General features: G+C 47.9%; 1 protein-coding gene across 1 annotated transcript in view; it reads right to left on the reverse strand.

Annotated features, from left to right (window-relative positions):
• The window catches only part of HMCN1 (hemicentin 1), a 921797-nt gene that overhangs the window by 251357 nt on the left and 643707 nt on the right, over positions 1-26733 (reverse strand). Inside the window, exons 87-88 of the mRNA XM_075322013.1 lie at positions 16596-16865; positions 14365-14535 (exon numbers count right to left, since the gene is read on the reverse strand). Of these exons, the coding sequence (XP_075178128.1) occupies positions 14365-14535; positions 16596-16865 (441 nt within the window). The remainder of the gene's footprint in view (positions 1-14364; positions 14536-16595; positions 16866-26733) is intronic.

Here is a 26733-nt window from a genome sequence, read left to right on the forward strand (position 1 = left end):
CCGCGTTGCATAACCACGTGTCACAAAACATCACACGTGCCCTGAACAACGCTGTTTCACCCAAGGTCCACCTAACCACAGACACGTGGACAAGTGCTTGTGGGCAAGGCCGCTACATCTCGTTGACGGCACACTGGGTTAATATTGTGGAAGCTGGGACCCAGTCTGAGCGAGGGACGGAACACGTCCTTCCCACACCAAGGTTTGCAGGCCCTACCTCAGTCAGTGTTTCACCCACACTCTACAGCTCCGGAATGTCATGCTCTTCAGCCTCCTCCTCCTCCTGCGCATCCTCATCCACTGTACCCTCCACACCAGTCACAAGCTGGAAGCACTGCAGCACTGTCTCGGCGAAGCGGCAACAGGCTGTGCTGAAGCTAATCTGCATAGGTGACAAACCCCACAATGCAGAAGAGCTGTGGACAGCTCTGAAACAGCAGGCAGATCACTGGCTCACACCTCTGAACCTAAAGCCAGGAAAGGTCGTGTGTGACAATGGCCGGAACCTGGTGGCGGCTTTGAGGCGAGGCCAGCTGACACATGTTCCATGCGTGGCCCATGTGCTCAACCTCGTGGTTCAGCGATTTCTAAAGTCATACCCAGAGCTGTCTGATCTGCTGGTAAAAGTTCGCCGCCTGTCTGCACATTTTCGAAAGTCACCTACTGCTTCAGCCGGCCTTGCCGGCTTTCAGCGCAGTTTGCATCTTCCGGCTCACAGACTGGTGTGTGATGTCCCCACGCGTTGGAATTCAACTCTGCACATGTTGGTCAGGATATGTGAGCAGAAGAGGGCAGTTGTTGAGTACCTGCATCACCTAAGCCGTCGGGAAATGGGTCAAACTCCACACATAACACCTGAGGAGTGGAGATGGATGTCAGACCTATGTACCATCCTCCAAAACTTTGAGGACTCCACCAAGATGGTGAGTGGTGATGACGCCATTATTAGCGTCACCATACCGCTACTCTGCCTTCTAAAACGGTCTCTGCTGAAAAACAAACATGATGCATTGCAGGCGGAGCGCGATGAGTTGCAGCAAGAAACAGTAGTGGGTGTGGGTGATGATAACACACAGCCCAGCCTCGTCTCATCACAACGTGCAGTGGAGGACTATGACGAGGAGGAGGATGAAGACATGGAGCAACTCTCCGGCCAAATTGAGGATATGACATGCACACCAGTCATATCCTCGGTTCAGTGTGGCTGGCCAGAGGACAGGGTAGATGAGGAGGAGGAGGACAGCATGTTCAGTCATCTTGTTGGTCAGGCTACTGAAGTCCTGGCTGTTAAGAGTCTGGCGCACATGGCTGACTTTATGGTAAGCTGCCTGTCTCGTGACCCTTGCGTTAAGAACATCTTGGCCGACAATCATTACTGGTTGGTAACACTGTTAGACCCACGCTACAAGGAGAACTTTTTGTCTCTTATTCCCGTGGAGGAGAGGTCAACCAAAATGCAGCAGTTCCGGAAGGCCATAGTCACGGAAGTAGGCAAAGCATTCCCCTCACAAAACGCTAGCGGCATAGGTCATGAATCAGTGGACAACCGAGGCGTACAGCCGAGAGAGGCACAAGTCCAATCCGCCAGAGGTAGGGGAACAGTCTTTAAGATGTGGGACAGTTTTCTCAGCCCCTCACGTACCACAGCCCCTGAGGTGCGGGGTAGTGCCACAAGAAATCTTAAGTTTGCCCAGATGCTGAAGGAGTACCTTGCAGATCGAACAACTGTACTCCGACATTCCTCTGTGCCTTACAATTATTGGGTATCCAAGCTGGACACGTGGCATGAATTGGCTCTCTACGCCTTGGAAGTCCTGGCCTGCCCTGCTGCTAGCGTTTTGTCAGAGCGTGTTTTTAGTGCCGCAGGTGGAATCATTACAGATAAACGCACCCGCCTGTCAACTGAAAATGCTGACAGGCTGACTCTGATCAAGATGAACAAGGGTTGGATTGGGCCAGACTTCACCACACCACCAGCAAATGAGAGCGGAATTTAAAGTTTGCCATGTACCTCCACTCACCCATGGGTACACACTTCTGGACTTTGGATAATCGCTGGACTGCTCCTCCTTCTCCTCATGCGCCACTATGATGATGACCGTTACAAATTGCAATACTTAGGCCTTTGTTTCAGGTATACCCCCAGTGGTAAATTTTTTCGCCCATTCTTTGCAGAATGGACATTACAACGACAGGAGACCCGCTCCTTTGCAATGGGAACAATGTTTTGAGGCCCTCATGCACGTCTCTACCCAGGGACAACGTGGAGCCTCCCAATTTTTGGCTGCCCTGCCTAAGGGCTATACTATAATACACCCACTTCCTGACAATGGACACTTAATGTTTTGAGGCCCTCATGCACGTCTCTACCCAGGGACAACGTGGAGCCTCCCAATTTTTGGCTGCCCTGCCTAAGGGCTATACTATAATACACCCACTTCCTGACAATGGACACTTAATGTTTTGAGGCCCTCATGCACGTCTCTACCCAGGGACAACGTGGAGCCTCCCAATTTTTGGCTGCCCTGCCTAAGGGCTATACTATAATACACCCACTTCCTGACAATGGACACTTAATGTTTTGAGGCCCTCATGCACGTCTCTACCCAGGGACAACGTGGAGCCTCCCAATTTTTGGCTGCCCTGCCTAAGGGCTATACTATAATACACCCACTTCCTGACAATGGACACTTAATGTTTTGAGGCCCTCATGCACGTCTCTACCCAGGGACAACGTGGAGCCTCCCAATTTTTGGCTGCCCTGCCTAAGGGCTATACTATAATACACCCACTTCCTGACAATGGACACTTAATGTTTTGAGGCCCTCATGCACGTCTCTACCCAGGGACAACGTGGAGCCTCCCAATTTTTGGCTGCCCTGCCTAAGGGCTATACTACAATAGACCCACTTCCTTCCAATGGGCACTTCAGGTTTACAGGCCCTCATGCACGTCTCTATCCAGGGACAACGTGGAGCCTCCCAATTTTTGGCTGCCCTGCCTAAGGGCTATACTACAATAGACCCACTTCCTTACAATGGGCACTTCAGGTTTACAGGCCATCATGCACGTCTCTATCCAGGGACAATGTGGAGCCTCCCAATTTTTGGCTGCCCTGCCTAAGGGCTATACTATAATACACCCACTTCCTGACAATGGACACTTAATGTTTTGAGGCCCTCATGCACGTCTCTACCCAGGGACAACGTGGAGCCTCCCAATTTTTGGCTGCCCTGCCTAAGGGCTATACTATAATACACCCACTTCCTGACAATGGACACTTAATGTTTTGAGGCCCTCATGCACGTCTCTACCCAGGGACAACGTGGAGCCTCCCAATTTTTGGCTGCCCTGCCTAAGGGCTATACTACAATAGACCCACTTCCTTCCAATGGGCACTTCAGGTTTACAGGCCCTCATGCACGTCTCTATCCAGGGACAACGTGGAGCCTCCCAATTTTTGGCTGCCCTGCCTAAGGGCTATACTACAATAGACCCACTTCCTTACAATGGGCACTTCAGGTTTACAGGCCATCATGCACGTCTCTATCCAGGGACAATGTGGAGCCTCCCAATTTTTGGCTGCCCTGCCTAAGGGCTATACTACAATAGACCCACTTCCTTACAATGGGCACTTCAGGTTTACAGGCCCTCATGCACGTCTGTATGCAGGGGCATTGGTGAACCTCACAATTTTGGACTGCCCTGGCAAAGGAAAATACTACAAAGACTCACTTCCTCAAAATGGGCACATTAGACTCAAGAGGCCTTCATGTACGTCTCTTCTCAGGGACATCGGAGTGCCACACAATGTTTTCACGTAAAATCTTTCATGTATTAATCTCAAAAAGTAACATACACCAGCTCTATCTCACTATTGGGTATGTGCCCTTAACATTTCCGCCATGAAAAATCATTTTGGGGTCATTTTGGAAGGTTTTCTGGTGAGTCCGTAAAAATGGCGTAAAACGCGGACAAAATTGTTCACAGCTGTGACTTTTCAGTGATAAATGCTTCAAGGGGTCTTCCCCATGCTGTTGCCATGTCATTTGAGCACTCTTCTGAGACTTTTGTGACATTTTTAGGGTTTCTCCATGCTGCCGGGGGGTCATTTCACAAAAATACTCGGGTCTCCCATAGGATAACATTGGGCTCGTTGCTCGGGCCGAGTACACGAGTATCTTGGGAGGCTCGGCCCGAGCTTCGGGCACCCGAGCTTTTTAGTACTCGCTCATCACTACTAGTTACGTGTGCAGGGAGCCGACACTTCCCCGCTCAGCTCGCTCCACCCCCTCCTGCACGCGGCATGTACACACACACACACTCACACACACACACTCACAATCACCTGTCCCCTGCCATGCAGTCCACAACACTGACGTCCTCAGCGCCACATGGCCCCGCTAGGCTCCACCCACTTAACACTCCACCGCACGCACACATTACCCTGCTAGGCTCCGCCCGCCTGGCACTCTGCACACATGGCCCCGCTAGGCTCCACCCACCTGGCACTCTGCACACATTACCCCACTAGGCTCCGCCCACCTGGCACTCTGCACACATGGTCCCGCTAGGCTCCGCCCACCTTGAGCCTGCACACATGGTCCCGCTAGGCTCCGCCCACCTGGCACTCTGCACACATTACCCCGCTAGGCTCTGCCCACCTGGCACTCTGCACACATTACCCCGCTAGGCTCCGCCCACCTGGAACTCTGCACACATGGTCCCGCTAGGCTCCGCCCACCTGGCACTCTGCACACATGGTCCCACTAGGCTCCGCCCACCTGGCACTCTGCACACATGGTCCCGCTAGGCTCCGCCCACCTGGCACTCTGCACACATTACCCTGCTAGGCTCCGCCCACCTGGAACTCTGCACACAATACCCCACTAGGCTCCGCCCACCTGGCACTCTGCACACATGGTCCCGCTAGGCTCCGCCCACGTGGCACTCTGCACACATGGTCCCACAAGGCTCCGCCCACCTGGCACTCTGCACACATGGTCCCGCTAGGCTCCGCCCACCTGGCACTCTGCACACAATACCCCGCTAGGCTCCGCCCACCTGGCACTCTGCACACATGGTCCCGCTAGGCTCCGCCCACCTGGAACTCTGCACACATGGTCCCACTAGGCTCCGCCCACCTGGCACTCTGCACACATGGTCCCGCTAGGCTCCGCCCACCTGGCACTCTGCACACATTATCCCGCTAGGCTCCGCCCACCTGGCACTCTGCACACATTACCCTGCTAGGCTCCGCCCACCTGGCACTCTGCACACATGGCCCAGCTAGGCTCCGCCCACCTGGCACTCTGCAGACATTACCCCACTAGGCTCCGCCCACCTGTTACTCTGCACACATTACCCCACTAGGCTCCGCCCACCTGGCACTCTGCACACATTACCCTCTTAGGCTCCGCCCACCTCGCACTCTGCACACATGGTCCCGCTAGGCTTCGCCCACCTGGCACTCTGCACACATGGCCCCGCTAGGCTCCGCCCTCCTGGCACTCTGCACACATGGTCCCGCTAGGCTCCGCCCACCTGGCATTCTGCACACATTACTCCACTAGGCTCCGCCCACCTGGCACTCTGCACACATTACTCCGCTAGGCTCCGCCCACCTGACACTCTGCACACATTACTCCGCTAGGCTCCGCCCACCTGGCACTCTGCACACATGGTCCCGCTAGGCTCCGCCCACCTCGCACTCGGCACACATGGCACCGCTCGGCTTACCTGCGGTGATGAAGTCCCGCCCTCCCGACCTCAGCGCTGTCACTGTCCTCCATGGCCGCCGCTTGTCACATCACCTTCTCTCTCTTCCGACCCGAGACTGTGACTAGCGGTGACGTCACGGGCCGCTCGCGATACTTGGCTGTGAAGGTCATTGAACTCAGTGACAGGTGCTGTAAGCAGTGCAGGAGATCAGCGCAGCTAATGTACCTCGCTGACAGCAGCGCTAGTCATCCCCTGCAGTGACCTGGGCTGACCTATTGATGTTATCTCAAGTCACTGCATTGCTCTCCTAGCCAATGGGGAACATCCTGCTCTTCATTGACTGGGACAGTGTGGATCGTCATGGGAACCCCTTGGATTACAGCAGACCTGGATTTGTTTTTCTTTCTAATAAATTGGTGAAAGAGGGAATGTGTTGGGCAGTGTTTTTGCAAATAAAAATGTGTTTGTCGTCTATTTTTTTTTATTACTGACTGGGTTCGTGATGTCGGGTATCTGATAGACGCGTGACATCACTAACCCCAGGGCTTGATGCCAGGTGACATTACACATCTGGTATTAACCCCATATATTACCCCGTTTGCCACCGCACCAGGGCACGGGATGAGCTGGGGCGAAGCACCAGGATTGGCGCATCTAATGGATGTGCCACTTCTGGGGCGGCTGCGGCCTGCTATTTTTAGGCTGGGGAGAGTCCAATAACCATGGACCTCCCTAGTCTGAGAATATCAGACCACAGCTGTCTGCTTTACCTTGGCTGGTGATTACCAGCCATGGTGAAGCTGCCAGCTGTGGTTTGCAGGCTGCAGCCGTCTGCTTTACCCTAGCTGGCTACAAAAATAGGGGGAGCCCCACATCATTTTTTTTATTTTTTTGGCTAAATACAAGGCTAAGCACCCCTTAGTGCCACATGAAAGGCACCAAAGAGTGCAAAATTACAAAATGCAGGAGAGTGGGACATTATGTGTCTTTCTGCCATTATAATGACAGAAAAGACTGATATGAAGTGTACAAGCACTAGAAAATCACCAGAGCGCTCTACGCTGTGAAAAGCAGTAGAAAATGGCACTGGAATGAACATGTGACCGCCTCATGTAGGTTGAAGCTATGGATCTGTACTGCCCTGGGGGCTCGGTTGCTCTCCGCCGAGCCGCTCGAATCCGGGCTCGGGTTGTCGGTGGCTCGAGTGCCTCCGGACCGGGGGCCACGTCGCTCTGGAAAGGTGGGGGGGTTTGGTTGTTTGGTTTGGGGTGGACCGGTTTCACGGCTGGAGCCGCAATGACCGGTAACAGTTCGTGACGCCACCGACGGGTCGTGGTGAGGTGATAGGCACCACTGCTGTGGTGAGGGTGCGGGGCTCGTCCGGGATCGGTGGTGGGTCGCAGCTAGGTGTTGACCCCTCCATGGTAGGGGGTTTGTTGGTCCCGGGGCCAGGTGGCAGGAGCGGGGGGTTGCAGGACGCAGGGGCTCGCTTGCAGCGCGGTGCCTTATGGCACTGGTGTACTCGCGATTAAACCACACAGAGTCAATGGTAAACCAAGTTCGGCGTAGATTGGTGCCCGCAGCCGGCTGCGTGTGTCCCCAGTGAGGTTGGTGATGTCGTCTTTCTCCTGCACCTTTAAATTTGCTATAGTGACTCCTATGCTTCAGCAACGGTAGTCTGCTCCCCGGCTTTTGGGTACCGGAGGAGCCCTTTTGCCCGCAGGCGCTGGCCCTTTGGATCTGTGGCCCTTGGCGGTGGCTCTTATCCGGAATTGGTGGGCTGTTGCCAACTATCGGGACTTTGGGTGGGAATTAACCCCTGAGGTCCAGACCGCAATCAGTAGATTTGTCTGAGCCCGGTTGCTTCTGGGCTAGAACGGGGTCTGAGTACCCTGCCTGGTGCTCCGGTTGACTTGTTAGCTCCCCAGTTCGGGTCCGAAGGGTCACCACCCTCTTCTCGATCCCTACGGTTCCGCAGTTCAGTCACTGACCGGACTCCTGCAGACGGCCACCACCGTCTGCCTGCCTGACCGTTCCAAGGGGTCCTAGGCTCCGTCCAGGCCCCTGACTCTCAGCTCGCCACTTTTACTCCTCTCACTACTCCTCTCCCCACTCGACTCACTTGTCCTTTCCCTGCCTCAGGCCAGCAGACTCCTCGGAGGGCGTGCCTATCCGCCTGGCTCCGCCCACCAGGTGTGCCTTGCTAGACCTGAGGGAGGCGGTCAGGACTTGTTGGCTGCTAGTGCCTCACTGGGGTGGGGATGTGTGTGGTGTTGTGTGTTGTTACCTGTGACCCCTGGGGGTTCAGGGCATCACAGATCCTGTGTAAATTTATGCATTTTCCCTCCTTCATTTTTGTTGCAGTACGCAAACAAACGGAAGGCACCCGGATGACATGCGGACCGTATATGGAAAAGAAACTGAAGGCACACGGATGACATACGGACCGTATATGGAACAGAAACGGATGCCACACGGATGCACCCGTAAAAAAACGAACCGTTTTTTGCGGACCGCAAAAACGGATCGGTCATGTGAATGTAGCCTTATTCTGATCTGCCGTTTATAAACAGCAGGCAGAAATAAGTGAATAGCGCCCCCCAGCGTCAGAAAATCTCCGGGGTTTCAGGGGGTAGCTGAGACCCTGGAGATCATGATTTAGGCCGTTTTTCCGGTCCCCGCTCACGTGATCACCGGTATACACCGTACACCGATGATCACCTTACAGTAAATGACAGCGTTGGTAAAAAAATTATTTATCTCCCATCTGGCATGAACAAACATGATAAATCTCCTCCGCGGTCCCCTCCGGTCCCTCGGTGTCACCAAAGTGCCCCCCCTGACCCCCTCCCGGAAATCCAAGATGGCCGCGCGCACAGCAGCGCGCCGGCCGCAGTCACCCCACTCCTCTGATTTCTGTCGCATGTGCCATGACACATGCGACAGAAAACTCCTCCCCAGGCCCTGCCAGGTCACCCCCTATAACACCACCGGTGATTCCCGGTGTCCCACGATACTTGTGCAGCGTTGATCCCCCGCGGCCCTCTCCTTCACAATAGACGCTACCGCATGCACAGAGCGGCTGTCAGCTCAGCTTCCTGTGTTCAGACACAGTGAGTGGTGGTTATGCATCTGTAAGCTAAATGGGCGGCACGATGGCTCAGTGGTTAGCACTGCAGTCTTGCAGCGCTGAAGTCCTGGCTTCAATTCCCACCAAGGACACCATCTGCAAGGAGTTTGTATGTTCTCCCCGTGTTTGCGTGGGTTTCCTCCGGGTACTCTGGTTTCCTCCCACACTCCAAAGACATACAGATAGGGAAATTAGATTGTGAGCCCCAATTGGGACAGTGTTACCAATGTATGCAAAGCGCTATGGAATTAATAGCGCTATATAAATTATTATTATTACTGCAATGCCCTGCTCATGAGGTAAGGAACATAGTTGATCAGGAGAGCTATATACTACATTTCCAAATGGAGGTATTTGATTTTATAGTTGCCCTGCTGAACGACTACCAAACATGAGAGTCCTTTATACGCCACAAGAAAACACATCTAAATAGCAAGCTCTGTTGTTTAGTATTCATTCAGCTGGATAACTGGACTTAAAGGGGTATTCCATCTCCAAGATCCTTTCCCCAATATATAGTAGGTGAAATAGCAATAATATCAGCAAATACCAATATTTGGAAATGTAGAATAGTTCTCCTGATTAGGCATGCCTTACCTCATGAGCAGGGCATTGCAGCTTTGGTAGCAACCGTTACAACATGGACTCTGCTGCTGTGGACCCGAGGAGAGTGGGTGCAGATTCATTGCACCCACACTCCTCACATGGAGCGTCTGCACTCTTAGAAAATGGGGGATACGTTCCATGAGTGTCTCCCCCCATATTCTAGACGGTCCAGAGTCGTCGTGGGACCCCCTTATTTTTTTTCTTACAATACATTGGTGAAAGAGGGAATGTTTTGGGGAGGTTTTTTTTTCAAACAAATTTTTTTTGTCGATTTTTTTTTGTTAGTACTGACAGTTTATGATGTCGGGTATCTGATAGACACCATGACATCACAAACTGCTGGGCTTGATGTCAGGTGACTTTACAGCTAGTATCAACACCATTTATTACCCCATTTGCCACTGCACCAGGGCACGGGATGAGCTGGGGTGAAGCGCCAGGATTTGCGCATCTACTGGATGCGCCACGTCTGGGGTGCCTGCGGCCTGCTATTTTTAGGCTGTGAAGGCCCAATAACTATGACCTTCCCACCCTGAGAATACCAGACCACAGCTGTCCGCTTTACCTTGGCTGGTGATCCAATTTGGGGGGACCCTACTTTTTTTTGTAATTATTAATATTTATAAAATAAATATAAAAAAAGAGCCTGGAGTGACCTCCACATTGGATCCCCAACCATGGTAATGCTGCCAGCTGTGGTTTTCAGGCTACAGCTGTCTGCTTTACCCTAGCTGGCTTTCAAAAATGGGGGGGCCCACCGTCATTTTTTTTTAAACTATTTTTTTAAATTGAAAAAATTAATGGGCTTCCCTGTATTTTGATTACCAGCCAAGGTAACGCCAGGCAGATGGGGGTGGCAACCCATAGCTGTCTGCTTTATGTGCACTGAGAATCAAAAATACAGCGGAGCGCTACGTCATTTTTTTAAAGATTTATTTTTACAGCACTGTCATGTCAGGTAATCAAAATACAGGGAAGCCCTTTTTGTTTTTAGGTATTTAAATAAATAATTAAAAAATATATATATGGGCTCCCGCTGCATTTTTTGTATTGCTAGCTGAGGGTAATCCAAGCAGCTACTGGCTGCCAACCCCCACTGCTTGGTGTTACCTTCACTGGCAATGGAAAATCCAGGGAAGCATTTTTTATTTTTTTTGCCAAAAAACTACAAAAAAATGACGTGCGCTTCGCCATATTTTTGTATGCTAGCCAGGTACAGCAGGCAGGTATGGTCTGTCCCCAACCCCCAGCTGCCTATTTGTACCCAGCTGGGAACTAAAAATATAGGGAAGCCCTTTTTTTTACTTAATTCATGAATTTTATGAAATAATTAAAAAAAAAAAAAAATGACGTAGGCTTCGCCCTATTTTTGTGTCCAGCCAGGTACAACTAGGCAGCTGGGGATTGGAATCCACAGCACAGGTTAGCCCGAGGTTTCTGGGCCCCTCTGCTGTGATTTGCAGTCCGCAGCCGCCCCAGAAAATGGCGCTCTCATAGAAGCGCCATCATCTGGCGCTGTATCCAACTCTTCCAACAGCCCTGGAGCCGGGTGGCTTTTTGGGTAATCATGAGTTAATACTGGCTTTGTTTTACTAGCCAGTATTAAGCCAGAGATTCTTAATGTCAGGCAAGTTTGACCCATCCATTAAGAATCTCCAATAAAGGGTTAAAAAAAAACACCACACAGAAAAAAAATACTTTAATAGAAATAAATACACAGACACATTAGAGACTCCATCTTTATTACCCCCTGTCACCCCTCCACGATCCTGCTCTTCTGTCTTCTTTCTCCTTCAACACATGCAGCTCTGTCTGCTCCATCAGACATCACACACAGCTGCATGGGGGAAGACGCTGTGCTCCGTGCAAAAATCACTCTGTGAGAGTGACCACAGGCTCCCGGCTGTAAGTAGTGGCACGGGTTGCCATAGCAATGCTGCTCCGATCACGTGATTCCGGTGCTGCTGCGTGCTGGTAGTGGGACGTCCCCATCACCGCTACCAAGCGCGTTGCTCTGGCAACGATGATCTCCGTGATTGACCGGCTGTGTCAGCCGGTCAGGAGCTGGCTTCTGCGGACGCTGGTAACTACGGTAAACATCGGGTAACCCAGAAGCCCTTTCCTTGGTTACCCGATATTTACCTTCGTTACCAGCGTTTGACGCTCTCACGCTGTCAGTGCCGGCTCCCTGCTCCCTGCACACATAGCCAGACTACACATTGGGTTAAATTAACCCAATGTGTACTCTGGCTTGGAGTGCAGGGAGCCAGCGCTAAGTGGTGTGTGCTGGTAACCAAGGTAAATATCGGATTGGTTACCCGATATTTACCTTAGTTACCAAGCGCAGCATCGCTTCCACGCGTGCTGCTGAATGGGGGCTGGTCACTGGTTGCTGGTGAGATCTGCCTATGTGACAGCTCACCAGCAACCCGTGTAGCGACGCTCCAGCGATCCCTGCCAGGTCAGGTTGCTGGTGGGATCGCTGGAGTGTCGCTTAGTGTGACGGTACCTTAAGGGAATGGGGAAGCAGAGCGGGGAGTTGACCATGTGCTAGAGCATGTCGCCGGTACACGGTGATACACAAACGTGCACCGTGTAACAGAGAGATGCAATGACAGGTCCTACATGACGCGTCATAGTCATGTGACCAGTCTGTAGCCAATGAGATAACAGACACATGACTAGTCACATGGCTATTTTGATGTCACGATAGGTCCTGCATCACTGCTGGCAGTGCTGGTTACCGGGAGGATTCAGCGATCATCAGATGGAATAGCGGCAGGAGAAAGAGTGCAGGAGGGATCGCGGGGACCGGTAAGTGTTATAGCAATGTTTATTAACTGTATGTGAACATTTATAATGTGTTTTCATGTGTTTGTGATTGCCTTCCATTGTTTCCTATGGGTTTGAGTGGTTCGCCGAACCTAACTAGAAGCAGACCTCGGTTCGGCGAACCGAGCTCAAGCCGAACCGTGACTGGTTCGCTCATCTCTAGTGTCTTCTCCCAGTGGCAATTTTAAGATCTCTCCACGTTTTCAATGCATTTTAGATCTGGATTCAGTACTAGCCACTCCAGAACTCTCCAGTACTTTGTTTCTATTCATTTCTGGGTGTTTCTTGAACTAATGTTTGGAGTCATAGTCCTGTTGGAAGACCCCTGACTTTGGAACGAAAGCCAGCTTTCTGACACTGGGCACTACATTGAAAAAAAATGTTTGATAATCTTTTGATTTTTTTATGCCTTACACAACGTCAAAACATCTTGAACCTTCAGCATATTTGACTGCAGGTACTATGTGCTTTCCTTTGTAGACCTCATTCCATTTTCAGTAATGAGTAGAATGATGTGCTTTACCAAAAAGCTCTATCTTGGTTTCCTCTGTCCACAAGATATTTTAAAAGAACAAATTTAGATTTCTCAAGAACATTTTGCCAATCTACAGTCTAACTTTTTAATGGCTCTATGTCAGCAGCGGGGTCCTCTTGGGTCTGATGGCATATTGTTTTATTACATTCAAATGTTATCAGATACTGTAGCTCGTCCAGACTCTGATGCACTCTGAACCTGCAGGACAGCTTCAATTTCTTTGGAACTATATATGAGCTGCTTTTCCAGCATCCAGACTATCATGTGTTGCATTTATTAATCATTTTGTCTCTATGTTTTGATCGCCTCTTATTGTATTTTATTGCATTGTTGCAGTGGCCAAAAACCTGTTATTCCGGCGTTTTTAAAGTTTTTTTGTTACGCTGTTCACTGATTGGATTAATTTTATATTTTGGTAGATAAATTTGACATTTCTGAACGCAGTGATACCAAATATGTGTATTTTTTATTTTTAATTATTTTAGCTTCAATGGGGTAAAAGGGTAGTGATTTCAACTTGTGTTTTTTATATATTTTTTAAAACTTTTTTAACTTCCTATTGTATTTACTAGTACACACAGGGGACTTAAGGCTGCGATCGTCGGATCACTTTTGCTATGCAGAGTAGAGCATCATCACTGCTCTGCATAGCTGTAATTATGATCTCCTAGGAACGCCAGCTCGCAGATTGTCATGACAGACACAAGGGTCATCAGCTGATCCATAATTGTCATGACAACCCATTGGCGCCCTGTGATGACGTCACTGGTGCGCCGATGGCAGCAGGGAATGATGCGCTATCTGCAGGTTAGTATTAAATTCTGCTGTTAGCGATTGACAGTGGGATTTAACTGGCTAACAGCTGCCAACATCTCTGTTCCACCTGTGGCTAATCACATCAGCTGTCATGTGCAGGGAAAGATGTGGGCTCAGTGTGTGAGCCCACATTAACGGGACAGCATGACCTATGAAGTAAATTTACGGCATGCTGAGAATGAGTTAAGCCTCAGCTTTGCTCCTGCAAAGTTCTCATTTTTGCCACATATTTTTGAATTAATTTGTTAGAGAAATTATTTTTTTTGGCTATGTAATATAACAAATCTTGTTTACAATCAATGGTCCACTTTAGAGGGAGTGTTTTACATTTTACAATATGGTATCCCATAGAAAAAGATGTTAAGAAAAAGGAGACTAAAAGTTTGTCAAACAAATCTGTTGGGGTGTACTCATTTACGCTGAGCACTATTTATATATATATATATATATATATATATATATATATATATACATATCAAGCCAAAAGGCATAATGCACAGAGATAGGTGAGTAATAGCAGGACACATTTATGTAATACAAAAATGATGATAAATATCAGTCATTTCCATGTTAAGATCTTTACGGATTGCTATTTTGTCTCTGGCAATATCTGGTATGCACATTTGCCTTTTGTGTGATATGAGCCGAGGTTTTGCATTACCTACTATGTACACGGCTGATTGTTTTACAACAATAACTGCAGAAACTGATTAAACTACAATACCTGGACAAAGTTTATTTTTACAGATTCTTGTCTCTGACTCTTCTCCGTGGCAGGGTTGGCCACCATTTGCCGGAGCAGGGTTGTCACACAGTCGTATACGTTTTTGAACTCCTTGGCCACAAGTGACACTGCATGATTGCCATGGTAGCCAATCTGAAAACCCACCATGCACTGGAAAACAGGTCATTGTTGAAAGTTTTATTCTGCAAAAATGCTAATATTTTTTTCACATGAGAGTAATTGAAAATTCCAATATTTTTCAAATATTATCTGCATTAAATTATGAATTAGAACTTAAGGCCCCTTTACACACTAAGACTTTCTAGCGATCCCACCAGCGATCCCAACCTGGCCGGGATCGCTACAAAGTCTCTGGTGAGTCTCTGGTGAGCTGTCAAACAGGCAGACCTGGCCAACAACGCAACAGCGATCCGGACCTGCAGAACGACCTAGCTAGTCATTGGGGACGTTGTAAAGCAGCTTTTTGAAAGGGAAGTCGCTAACGAAGTCGCTGTAAAGTCCCCTTTACACACTGAGACTTTCTAGCGATCATGCTGCACAGCGGGAAACAAAGGACCAAAGAATGGTCCTCAACGATTTGTAGCGATCAGCAACTTCACAGCAGGGGCCAGGTCGCTGATGTGTTTCACACACTGCAATGTCGCTGGGGAGGTCGCTATTACGTCACAAAACCGGTGACGTTACATGATGTCGTTTGCGATGTTGCAGTGTGTAAAGCCACCTTTACTGATAAATTGGCTAAATTTCACATCAAACAAAAAAAATCTCAATATAGTTGTACAACACATATTTAAAGTCCAGTCGAATGACAATCAGCTGCTTCTATTTGTGTCAATTTACAACTCATAGCACCAGTAATTGTCCAAATCTTTCCTGGAACTGTGTAAACTATAAATTTTTGTTATGGTTTAGTTTTAATCACTTAAAGGGAACCTGTCAGCAGAAATTTCGCCCAAAACCTAAAAGATTCCCCCTCTGCAGCTCCTGGGCTGCATTCTAGAAAGGTCCCTGTTATTATTGTGCCCCATGTGAGACCAAAATAAAGACTTTATAAAGTGGTACCTTTTTGTATTTAGATACTGTAAATGTGACACGGGGGCGGGCTCTCTGGCATCCGTTATTCTGCCTCCTGGTCCTGTATGCCGCCCCCATCGCTCCTCTCCATAGCTGATGCACCGCTCACTGCTCCAGCCATCCCTGCGCATGCCCAGTGCCAGTCTCACGGGACTGAGCAGTGTGACCGCTGGTGACGTGTGCGCAGGCAAGTGATTATGGGCGGGGCTGTGATTGTTATCAGCAAGTACCCGCCCATAATCTCGTGAGCGCGCAAACCTCACCAGCAGTCACACTGTGCTCAGGGTAGATGCTAGACTACATGGGCTGCTTCCAGGGATGACGTCCCTTTTGTCACGTGATAGTATTTTGAACACGCCCCTATCATGTGATAAAAGGGACGTCATCCCTGGAAGCAGCCCATACAGTCTAGCACTACCCTGAGCACAGTGTGACCGCTGGTGAGGTTTGCGCGCTCACGAGATTATGGGCGGGTACTTGCTGATAACAATCACAGCCCCGCCCATAATCACTTGCCTGCGCACACGTCACCAGCGGTCACACTGCTCAGTCCCGTGAGACTGGCACTGCGCATGCGCGGGGATGGCTGGAGCAGTGGGCGGTGCATCAGCTATGGAAAGGAGTGATGGGGGCGGCATACAGGACCAGGAGGCAGAATAACGGATGCCAGAGAGCCCGCCCCGTGTCACATTTACAGTATCTAAATACAAAAAGGTACCACTTTATAAAGTCTTTATTTTGGTCTCACATGGGGCACAATAATAACAGGGACCTTTCTAGAATGCAGCCCAGGAGCTGCAGAGGGGGAATCTTTTAGGTTTTGGGCGAAATTTCTGCTGACAGGTTCCCTTTAAAGGCGTAATCCTATTGGAATTACCATTTCACTAAATGAGGACATTTTGACTATCAGCTCATTTCCACTAGCAGAACAGCTGAAACCCCAGGTATCAAGAAAGTGTTATAAAAGTGAATAAGCGATAATAATAATCTTCGCTGAATAGGTAATCTCCATTTATGGTGTTTATTAGTTATAATAGAACATATATCTGCAGAAGTTGTAATGATCAACATCTCCTTTAAAACCTGCTATCTGACTTAAGATTGCTATATACAAGTTGCAAATGATTAAATAATACCTTGTACAGTTAAAGAAGCCTTGGCAACTACAGAGCCCATGACATTTGTTGCTCTGCATTCATACATAGAAGTATCCTCCTTGCGAGCTGCAACAATTTGAAGAGAGCCATTTGATAATATAGTGAATCGAATATCTCCAGACATGGGATGTGTCACACGAGACCACGCAATGTCGGGTTTAGGTTCACCTTCTGCTTGACAATTTAGAAGCACTGTTGAACCTGCATTCACAGTAGTATCTATAAGAGGAATTGTTATGATGGGAGGTTCTGTAGATGTAAAGAAGGGACACAGCATTAGGAATTATACAACGTTGGGCATTTCTACATTTTTATTGAAATATCCAGATAGAATGGTTTTCTTACAATGCTGTTTAGATGTATTTACTATTTGGTTTAAGCACACAACCAAAGAATATTCAGAATTCATTAACACCAAAATAGAAGGAAAAATAGGGGTCCGTACCATGTTAGTCATTAGAAAAGCAGCTATATTTCACTGTGAAAGACAAACAAAATAAGTCTTGGAAATCTGATCTATTTTAATGGCTCACAAAAATAAAATAAGTCAAAAAAGCTTTCAAAACAACTTATCAAGCCTGTGTGAGGTGGTCTCAAAAGCTTCCTTTTTAACATAATTTTCTATATTTTTAATTAGTCACGAAAAATGAGATCTGCAAAATTATTATTTTGTTTCTCTTTGCGAAAATAATAAAACTTTTGAAAACCATATCAATGAAATCCAAAAGATTACAGTCATTTTCACTTTAGATAAAGAACATTTGAAAGTTTGTGGCCATGGACATGTGTTATCTATACATACCGCTGTAACTGAGAAAGTACAAATGTGAGGGATATTTACTAAGCAAAAAGCACAACAGATCTGTCACAAAATTGCACCAAAATAAGGAAGAGTATGCTTTATGCCAAATATATGTTTTCAGCACTTTTTGTGCCTACATTAAGTAAGGAACACAGAGAATATTTGTAATTGTGTCAAATTACGTGTTAATAATTGCTGTAATTGTAATAACTGTCAATTATAATATATAAATACTATTGGTTCCATTTTTAGCTTGTAATATTAAAGTCTGTTTTTACGAGTTTCACCTTAAATGCTTAATGTGTAGTACATTCCCACGGTATTTTACCCTTGGCATAATACATTGTCCTCTTTTTAACATTAGGCATAGATTTATGACACGTTACACTTTTCGTATGCAGTGGGTGCTGAGTAGAATTGAGCGCGGTTCGCGGTTCGAGGTTCTCCAGTTCTAGGCTCGAGTGATTTTGGGGGCTGTTCTAGATCGAACTAGAACTCGAGCTTTTTACAAAAGCTCGATAGTTCTAGATACATTCGAGAACGGTTCTAGCAGCAAAAAAAAACAGCTAATTCCTAGCTGGCTTTCCGCTGTAATAGTGTGAGTCACTCTGTGACTCACACTATTATGACATTTCAGTGTATAGTGTGCGGGAACAGCGCATTCAGATCACTGCTGTTTGGATAATGGTGATCGCCATTTTTTTTTTTTTTTTCCCTTGTCTTCCTTCCCTAAGCGCGCGCATGTAGTGGGGAGGGCCAGCATGTCAGCCAATCCCAGACACACACACAGCTAAGTGGACTTTTAGCCAGAGAAGCAACGGCATGTGTGATAGGATGTCCATGTCACATGTCCCTGCATTATAAAAACGAGTATCTGCCCGTCCGGACGCCATTATCTCTTCTGCGTCCTTGGTGCCAGACATCACTGGTGCAGCTCCTATCGCCGATACTGCTGTATACGCTCCATACACAGTGCTGTACAGCAGAGGGATAGCACTTTCTATCAGTCCTTTTAAGGGCTCATACCGGCAGGGTCAGAGCCATAGGTGACAGGTCCTGAAAACAGAGTTTAACAGCTACACAAAATGACAGCGTCTGTGTAGCTAAGGTCAGGGATTTCCTCGCTGCATTTCCCCATTAGGAGGGATAGAAAGGCAGGCTTCCTTTCCTCTACCCAGAGACCCACAACCCTGGCACTGTACCCGTCTGCCTGCATTGCACACTAAAACTCATTGTTACTAAGCCATTATACTAGCAAACACTGAGTGAACTTAGCGGCATCCTAAACGTGGCTGTTGGACTGCTGTATTGCCCCAGTAGTGCAAAGATATTTGCAGCACCTCTGCCTGCATTGCACACTCAAACTCATTGTTACTAAGCCATTATACTAGCAAACACTGATTGAACCTAGTGGCATCCTAAACGTGGCTATTGGACTTCTGTATAGTCCCACTAGTGCAAAGATATTTGCAGCACCTCTGCCTGCATTGCACACTCAAACTCATTGTTACTAAGCCGTTATACTAGCAAACACTGAGTGAACTTAGTGGCATCCTTAACGTGGCTGTTGGACTGCTGTATTGCCCCAGTAGTGCAAAGATATTTGCAACACGTCTGCCTGCATTGCACACTCAAACTCATTGTAGCTAAGCCATTATACTAGCAAACACTGAATGAACCTAGTGGCATCCTAAACGTGGCTATTGGACTTCTGTATTGTCCCACTAGTGCAAAGATATTTGCAGCACCTCTGCCTGCATTGCACACTCAAACTCATTGTTACTAAGCCATTATACTAGCAAACACTGAGTGAACCTAGTGGCATCCTAAACGTGGCTATTGGACTTCTGTATAGTCCCACTAGTGCAAAGATATTTGCAGCACCTCTGCCTGCATTGCACACTCAAACTCATTGTTACTAAGCCATTATACTAGCAAACACTGATTGAACCTAGTGGCATCCTAAACGTGGCTATTGGACGTCTGTATAGTCCCACTAGTGCAAAGATATTTGCAGTACCTCTGCCTGCATTGCACACTCAAAATCATTGTTACTAAGCCATTATACTAGCAAACACTGAGTGAACTTAGTGGCATCCTTAACGTGGCTGTTGGACTGCTGTATTGCCCCAGTAGTGCAAAGATATTTGCAGCACGTCTGCCTGCATTGCACATTCAAACTCATTGTAGCTAAGCCATTATACTAGTAAACACTGAGTGAACCTAGTGGCATCCTAAACGTGGCTATTGGACTTCTGTATAGTCCCACTAGTGCAAAGATATTTGCAGCACCTCTGCCTGCATTGCACACTCAAACTCACTGTTACTAAGCCATTATACTAGCAAACACTGAGTGAACTTAGTGGCATCCTTAACGTGGCTGTTGGACTTCTGTATTGCCCCAGTAGTGCAAAGATATTTGCAGCACGTCTGCCTGCATTGCACACTCAAACTCATTGTAGCTAAGCCATTATACTAGCAAACACTGGATGAACCTAGTGGCATCCTAAACGTGGCTATTGGACTGCTGTATAGTCCCACTAGTGCAAAGATATTTGCAGCACCTCTGCCTGCATTGCACACTCAAACTCATTGTTACTAAGCCGTTATACTAGCAAACACTGAGTGAACCTAGTGGCATCCTAAACGTGGCTATTGGACTTCTGTATAGTCCCACTAGTGCAAAGATATTTGCAGCACCTCTGCCTGCATTGCACACTCAAACTCATTGTTACTTACTAAGACGTTATAATACCAAAAATTGAGTAAACTTAGTGGCATACAAGAAGTGGCTGTTGTACTCCATTAGTGCCCCACTGGTGCCAAGCTATTTCTAGCACCTGTGCAGGACACCCTCCTGCTCTGTTTTTAATAAGCTATAATGATAGCAAAAAATACTGCCATTTAGTGGCATCATAGAACTGGCTGTTGTATTCCATTAGTGCCCCACTGGTGCCAAGCTATTTCTATCACCTGTGCAGGACACCCTCATGCTCTGTTTTTAATAAGCTATAATGATAGCAAAAAATACTGCCGTTTAGTGGCATCATAGAACTGGCTGTTGTATTCCATTAGTGCCCCACTGGTGCCAAGCTATTTCTAGCACCTGTGCAGGACACCCTCCTGCTCTGTTTTTAATAAGCTATAATGATAGCAAAAAATACTGCCATTTAGTGGCATACAAAAAGTGGCTGTTGGACTCCTTTATTGTGCCACTTGTGCCAAGCAATCTCAAGCACCTCTGCATTCTACCCTCATGCACATTTAGCTATGCTAATTTTATAGCAAACTCAGGGAATTCCTTGCTGCATTTGATCATTAGGAGGGATAGAAAGTGAGGCTTCTTTTACTGTCCTGGTACCCACAGAACACGGCCACTGTACCCATCTGTCCACTTTTGCCACGCTATTTAATTTGCCCAAAGAGCTGACTCTTTTTCTGCCATCCTAAAATTGTCTGGAATACTAAGTTAGTGTTCCTTTGCTGCCAAGCAAGGTACAACACATGTGCATTCTACACTCCTTTCCATTTCTGGAATGCAATTATTAACTGCAGGTAGTCCAGCCAATCTGTGACGAAGGTGCAGGTGTGGATATAATGTAGCCTGCATCCAATGATGGTTCTCTCGATGTCTGACAGCTCAACAATACCTTCTGTTTCCACTTCCAAAACAAGTGATGACCTGCCAATCACACTCCCTGTTGCGGGTAAAGGAGTGGAAGTTCAGTGTGAAAAACCATGTGTGACTGCTGTCCCCACAGTCACAGAGGATGAAGAGCACGCAGATGCACTTGATGGGGCAGGCGGTGGTTGCACAGGCACGCTAGGCCGCATTGTAGCACAGTGAAATTCACATTGCGACTTATGCTTCATGTTAAGTTGTGTACAGGGTGGGCTCCCCAGTATGCAGCAAAACCAGGCAACAGGAAAAGGACTCTAGGCAGTTGGGTTGATAAATGATTGTTTAACTTTACCAAAACAAACAATAAGAACCATGCATACAATTTAAATAATTGAACAATCTATTCTGTTGCCTACTACCTGCTAATCCCTCTGTGTAGCAGTAATTGTGTGTTTGTGCGTGTGTGTGTGTGTGTGTGTGTTTGAACACGACTTACCAGTGGCGCATCACAAGAGCTTCCAAGTTATCTACCTAAACATAGTCAAAACACATTACCCCCCCTGAATACCCTTGTTAGCTGAAGCCTCACAGATAATGCAGATGATAACAGTGTGAATGCAAACCACACAGCTCTGCAACACAGTCATGGAAATCTTGAAAAGCAACAGTCAATGCAAACATGTGTTGCTGTCCCTCTATGATTTAAACTGTACGTGACAATTTGACAGTGCAGAGGCAGCAAGTCTTATTGTCTATATAGTCGGCCTACCCAGAACAGATATGTGTTTTGCTAATATAACAAAGTGTTGCGTGCCCGCATTATTGTCTGGGCACAGCCTACCGTACCCAGGTACTCTGATGTCCAGTTTCCAGAAATACAGACTTTACGCTCCTCTCACGGTAAACAGTATAGACAGCACTGTAAGAATGTTGGTCTGTGGCACAGGATGCTGCTCACTGGCATTACGGGGCTCATCATCAAAGTACAACATGACTCCCCTCACAAATGAACGAAGTGTTTCCGCGGTGGCTCCTTGCTGTAACACACACCTTTAGCTTTTCCTTCTGTTCATAGACAGCATCTCCAAGTCCACATCCAAAGAGCAATTTGATATTACTATAGTGACCAAACAAAGGCAGATCCAAAAAAACAGCAGCCCCTTGTGTGTAGTCTGCAACAATGCATGCAATGGCAAATAAGCATGTTGCATTGACAGTGGCTAAAGCTGAGCAATACACCTTCACGCTATCAATTCATATCCATGTGACACTTCATGGAGGAACTACTCAAAGGTGTGAGTTTTTGCCTTCTACTTACAGATTGTTGACAAATCTTACAGATTCCATGACTTGGGTGATCCTTTGCGATGTGCAAAAATTCACAGGCTAGGCAAGGCTTACAGCCCATTCGACCTGCATAGCCAACACGACTTCTGCTCAGAGTCAAAGTTGTGGTCCAGGATTCAGTTGTTGACATGCTTCCAGTACTTTGTCTCTGGCCAGGAAGACGCAACGTAACCTCGTCGTCAGTAGCATCCTCCTCCACCTCCTCTGCTGACCTCATCGACTGGCTGACTTTGGTTTGACAGTAAGTGTGGTCTCCAACCTCATCAATAACCCTGTGTGTTTTCATTCCCCTCGTCCTGAGTCCTCCGAGACAACCTCTTCCTGCCCTGACCGAATAGTAAAGTTGTCATTCCAATCAGGTATCTGTGCTCCTCATCATGTTCCCCATTGTCTCCACCAGGAGGATTGACTTTTTGGAAATGAGGGTGTAGATTAGGCTCAGCACCTTCTTCATCGGGGCCTGGATCCCACTCACAAAGCTTCTGGCCATCTGCGCAGATCATTTCCCCTGTCTCATGGAACTCGCTACCTCAACACGTCAGATTATCTGCTACACCCACAAGCTTCAAACTGAATCTGAAAACTCATCTGTTCAGAAATGACTATAACCTTCAATGACACCACCACCATACGTACTTGACGCTCAACCTACACCACTCCTACTGTCTCCTCCCAAAAATCCTTTAGAATGTAATCCCGCAAGGGCAGGGCCCTCTTCCCTCTGTACCAGTCTGTCTATAGTTACTTGTATATGTATTCTGTATGTAACCCCCTTCTCATGTACAGCACCATGGAATCAATGGTGCTCTATAAATCAATAATAATAAAAATAATAATAACTTCCTTGTCTGTACTCATTGCAGCTTTGGAGCAGACCTCTGATTCCCAGGCTATAGTGCGACTGAACAGCTATGCAAACTCAACCATCTCTGTTACCCCATACTCAGCAGGGCTGGTGGAAACTTGAGAGCTGTTAGGAAGCAAGTGCGATTGGATTGACACCACAGAGGAATGGAGTATTTGGGATCTTGAAATTGGGGTGGAGGAGAGGCCACTTTATGGAGCACTTCAGATCCATTAAAGGAGCTGCTGTTTTGGCCTCATCTACATTTGTTAGCAATGGTTGTGTCCGTGAAAAAAAGGATCATATCAGATTATCCATGGGAAGAAGTACACCTGTTCTTTTGGATGGTATTTGTTGTTACAAAACCTGTAACTTGAAGCCTGCTGCGGTTTCATTTGCGCCCAGGCGTCAGCTGCCATTTAGGGCTGTGCCTTGGGTTGTCCAGCTGGCTGCTTTCTCCTCAACGTCTAAGTGTGGAGAGGCAGCTAGTGTGCATGCGTGTGCCGATTTACCCCAGCCGCAGCCTAACTACAGTGTTTCGTCTAGTGAGTATGCTCAGCCTTACTGTGCCATTGCTGAGGCTAAGTCTTCATTTCGGGATACAGCGCATGCTCCCACACTTAGTGCGAAAAGCCTCTTTGCACAGGTACTTGCACTCCATGCCGGGTCTAGGTCCTGTGTAGTGCCTAGACACCATAAAGCTGATAGTCTTTTTTCAGACACTGTATTTCATGCTACTGAGCATGCTCAGGCACTTACTGCATCAGAGACTATGTCCGGTAATTAACTCTTTGGCCCTGCCCCTGATGTGGGGGTCCCATATAGACCACAGGGCATCAGGTGTCCTGACGATGTGGCCAGGCCACTCACAAATGGCTTGCAGAGGCCCGCTCCTATGACTTGTCACCGCATTATTGATGGTCAGACGATGACTGGTGAGGTGTTTGGGTGATGGCAGCCATGAGGTCATCATTGAAGTTGCGGTTCCAAATAGAACGCTAGTTATGCCACTCATGACGTGTCACTCTGCTTTTGTCTCCAGAAGGTGCATTGTGGTTCACCCTGGTTTGGGGCGGACCCAGGTTATAAAAGGGGCTGGAGCCAACAAGGAGGTGCGGAGTCTTCTATTATGCTCCGAAAGAGCACACCTCCATGTGTTGAACCCATTGCGGCTTTAGGCCAGAGGTAGGCAGGGATAGGGTGTCGATGCAGGCCACCACCACAGTTGGTAACGCAGAACGGTTAAGACCAGCTCCTGTCCTACCAGTCCTGCTTGTGCAGCCCAGTGGCATTAACAGGCCTGCTGCTGCTGATGCACCTGCTGTCCACAGGTGTGGCCCCCTACGCACACGGTCAGCGTACTCAATGGCCCCTGTGTTGTTAACAGGGAGTTCCTGGGCTGGGTGGGCATGTGGACCCTGTGACGCTAACAGGGCTCCCAGTGTCCAGATCCGAATGGCGTCTAACTCGGTTCAGGCTACTATTAGTTTCATAGCCACACAGCTCTGTATCCTCCACCAAACCTTCCAGTTGCCAACCTCTCCTTTTCCATCTGGGAGCACGGTGGACATTGACTGCTGATGGGGATATATACCTTTCTCTTTCTTTTCTTAATAATTTTCGGTATATAGCGGTAACATAGTATATACCACCTTATCCAAATCTGCCAGTCCCACTGTAACAGATGGTGTTTCTTCAGCAAATGTTACTGTTGCGTAACCACCAAATCCACGGACAAAAACGTTTTTCCCCTTTCCAACACACCTGTTCCCCTTTCCACCAGCATCTGTCCTTTTTCAACTCATTTTGGTATATGACCAAAAGTGCAACTCTGCAGGGACACCGTACTCAACGCCATCTCAGCACAGCAGCCAGCCCTCGGTCCCTCAGATGTGGACAAGTAAAAGACCATTTCCTCCTATCCATGACAAAGCGTTGAGATTCACTCTGTGCAGCACTGGTGTTTAGTGGAAAAGCAGATCTAAGATTGCGTACCACCTTCTGCAGATACTCCTGTACACGTGCGTCCATTTCTATGGCAGGAATTATTTTGCCAAATTTTGTCTTGTACCGGGGATCTAACAGTGTGGCAACCCAGTAGTTAGCATTACTTCGAATTCGTACAATCCGAGGGTCATGTTGTAGGTAGTGCAGCAAGAAGGCGCTCATGTGTCTTGTGCATCCAGGAGGACCAAGTCCTTGGTGTGTTGGTGGCAGAGAGGTGAGAATCGTGCCTCCTTCCTCTGCCCTCTCCCCACAACCTCGCACAACCGAAATGTGAGCAAGCTCTCACTCATCTGCTGAGTCTTCCATGCCCATCGCCAGTTCGTCCTCCATTTCTTCATGGGCTCCTGCACCTTCCTCAACACTTTTTGCTGATACTATGCGCCCTTGTTAATTCCTCTCCCTCACCATGACTGCCGCCTAGGTGCCGCTGACCATCTGGACCTCGTAGATCTTGTTATCTTGTTATCCCTTCCGCATATGACTCCTCCTGTACTTCCTCCCCTTCCTCTTGTCCCAACACCTGACTCCGAATAATAATTACAGTGTGCTCCATCATGTAGATGACCAGAATTGTCACGCTGAGAATGGCATCGCCAGTGCTAAACATCTTCGTCGACATTTGTAAACTGTGTAGAAGGGTGCATAGGTCCTTGATCCGACACCACTCCAGCAGCGTGATCTGCACCACCTCTGGATCAAGTTATCCCATGTCATAACGTATTGCAGCAGGGTTCGGCGGTGCTGCCACAAACGCTGCAACATGTGCAGATTCAAATTCCTGCGTGTCGGCACATCGCATTTCAGGCGTTTTACCACCAGACCTAAAGACGTCTGTAGCGACGAAAGTTGTTGAGCTGCTGTGTGCGCACGATGGAAGTGAGCACATAGCGAGCGTGCCCGCTGCACAAGGCCATGTAGGCCGGGATGGTGTTTTAAAAATTGCTGGAGAATTAGGTTCAACACGTGAGCCATACAAGGCACGTGTGTCACATTGCCCTGCCGAAGGGCCGCAGACAGGTTTGCATCATTGCCGCACACGGCTGTTAAGTCACCAACGGAGTCCGCTCCGTCAATTTGCACTCCGGTCGCCAGGTGACAACGTGTTCCTTTCATGCATAGTGCTGATGATGGGAGAGGAGTCGATGCCAGCGGCGCAGGTGGACGCAGGTTATGCTCACCCACTGGGCTGCATTACCTTGACAGATGCAGAATCTCTGGCTGAATGTAGCTGGTGGGTATCTCACAGATGAAGTACCATCATTCACCTACAACCAATGGGAAGACACCATACCCTTTTTTATGCCCATCCTGTCTGCAGACCACTGCCAGACATAGCTATGAACCTCTGGTTACTTTTACCCCCAGTTCAGTTTTATGATTTTGTGTGCTTGTTACCTGACTACTTTTCCTGCTTGCTGTTTATGTACCTTGTTGGCCGATCCGGATTTCACCTCTGCTTGTTTTCTGATTAAGTCCTGGCCATCCCATTCTGTTC

The sequence above is a fragment of the Anomaloglossus baeobatrachus genome, chromosome 8, assembly GCF_048569485.1.
Source record: "Anomaloglossus baeobatrachus isolate aAnoBae1 chromosome 8, aAnoBae1.hap1, whole genome shotgun sequence".
NCBI lineage: Eukaryota > Metazoa > Chordata > Amphibia > Anura > Aromobatidae > Anomaloglossus > Anomaloglossus baeobatrachus.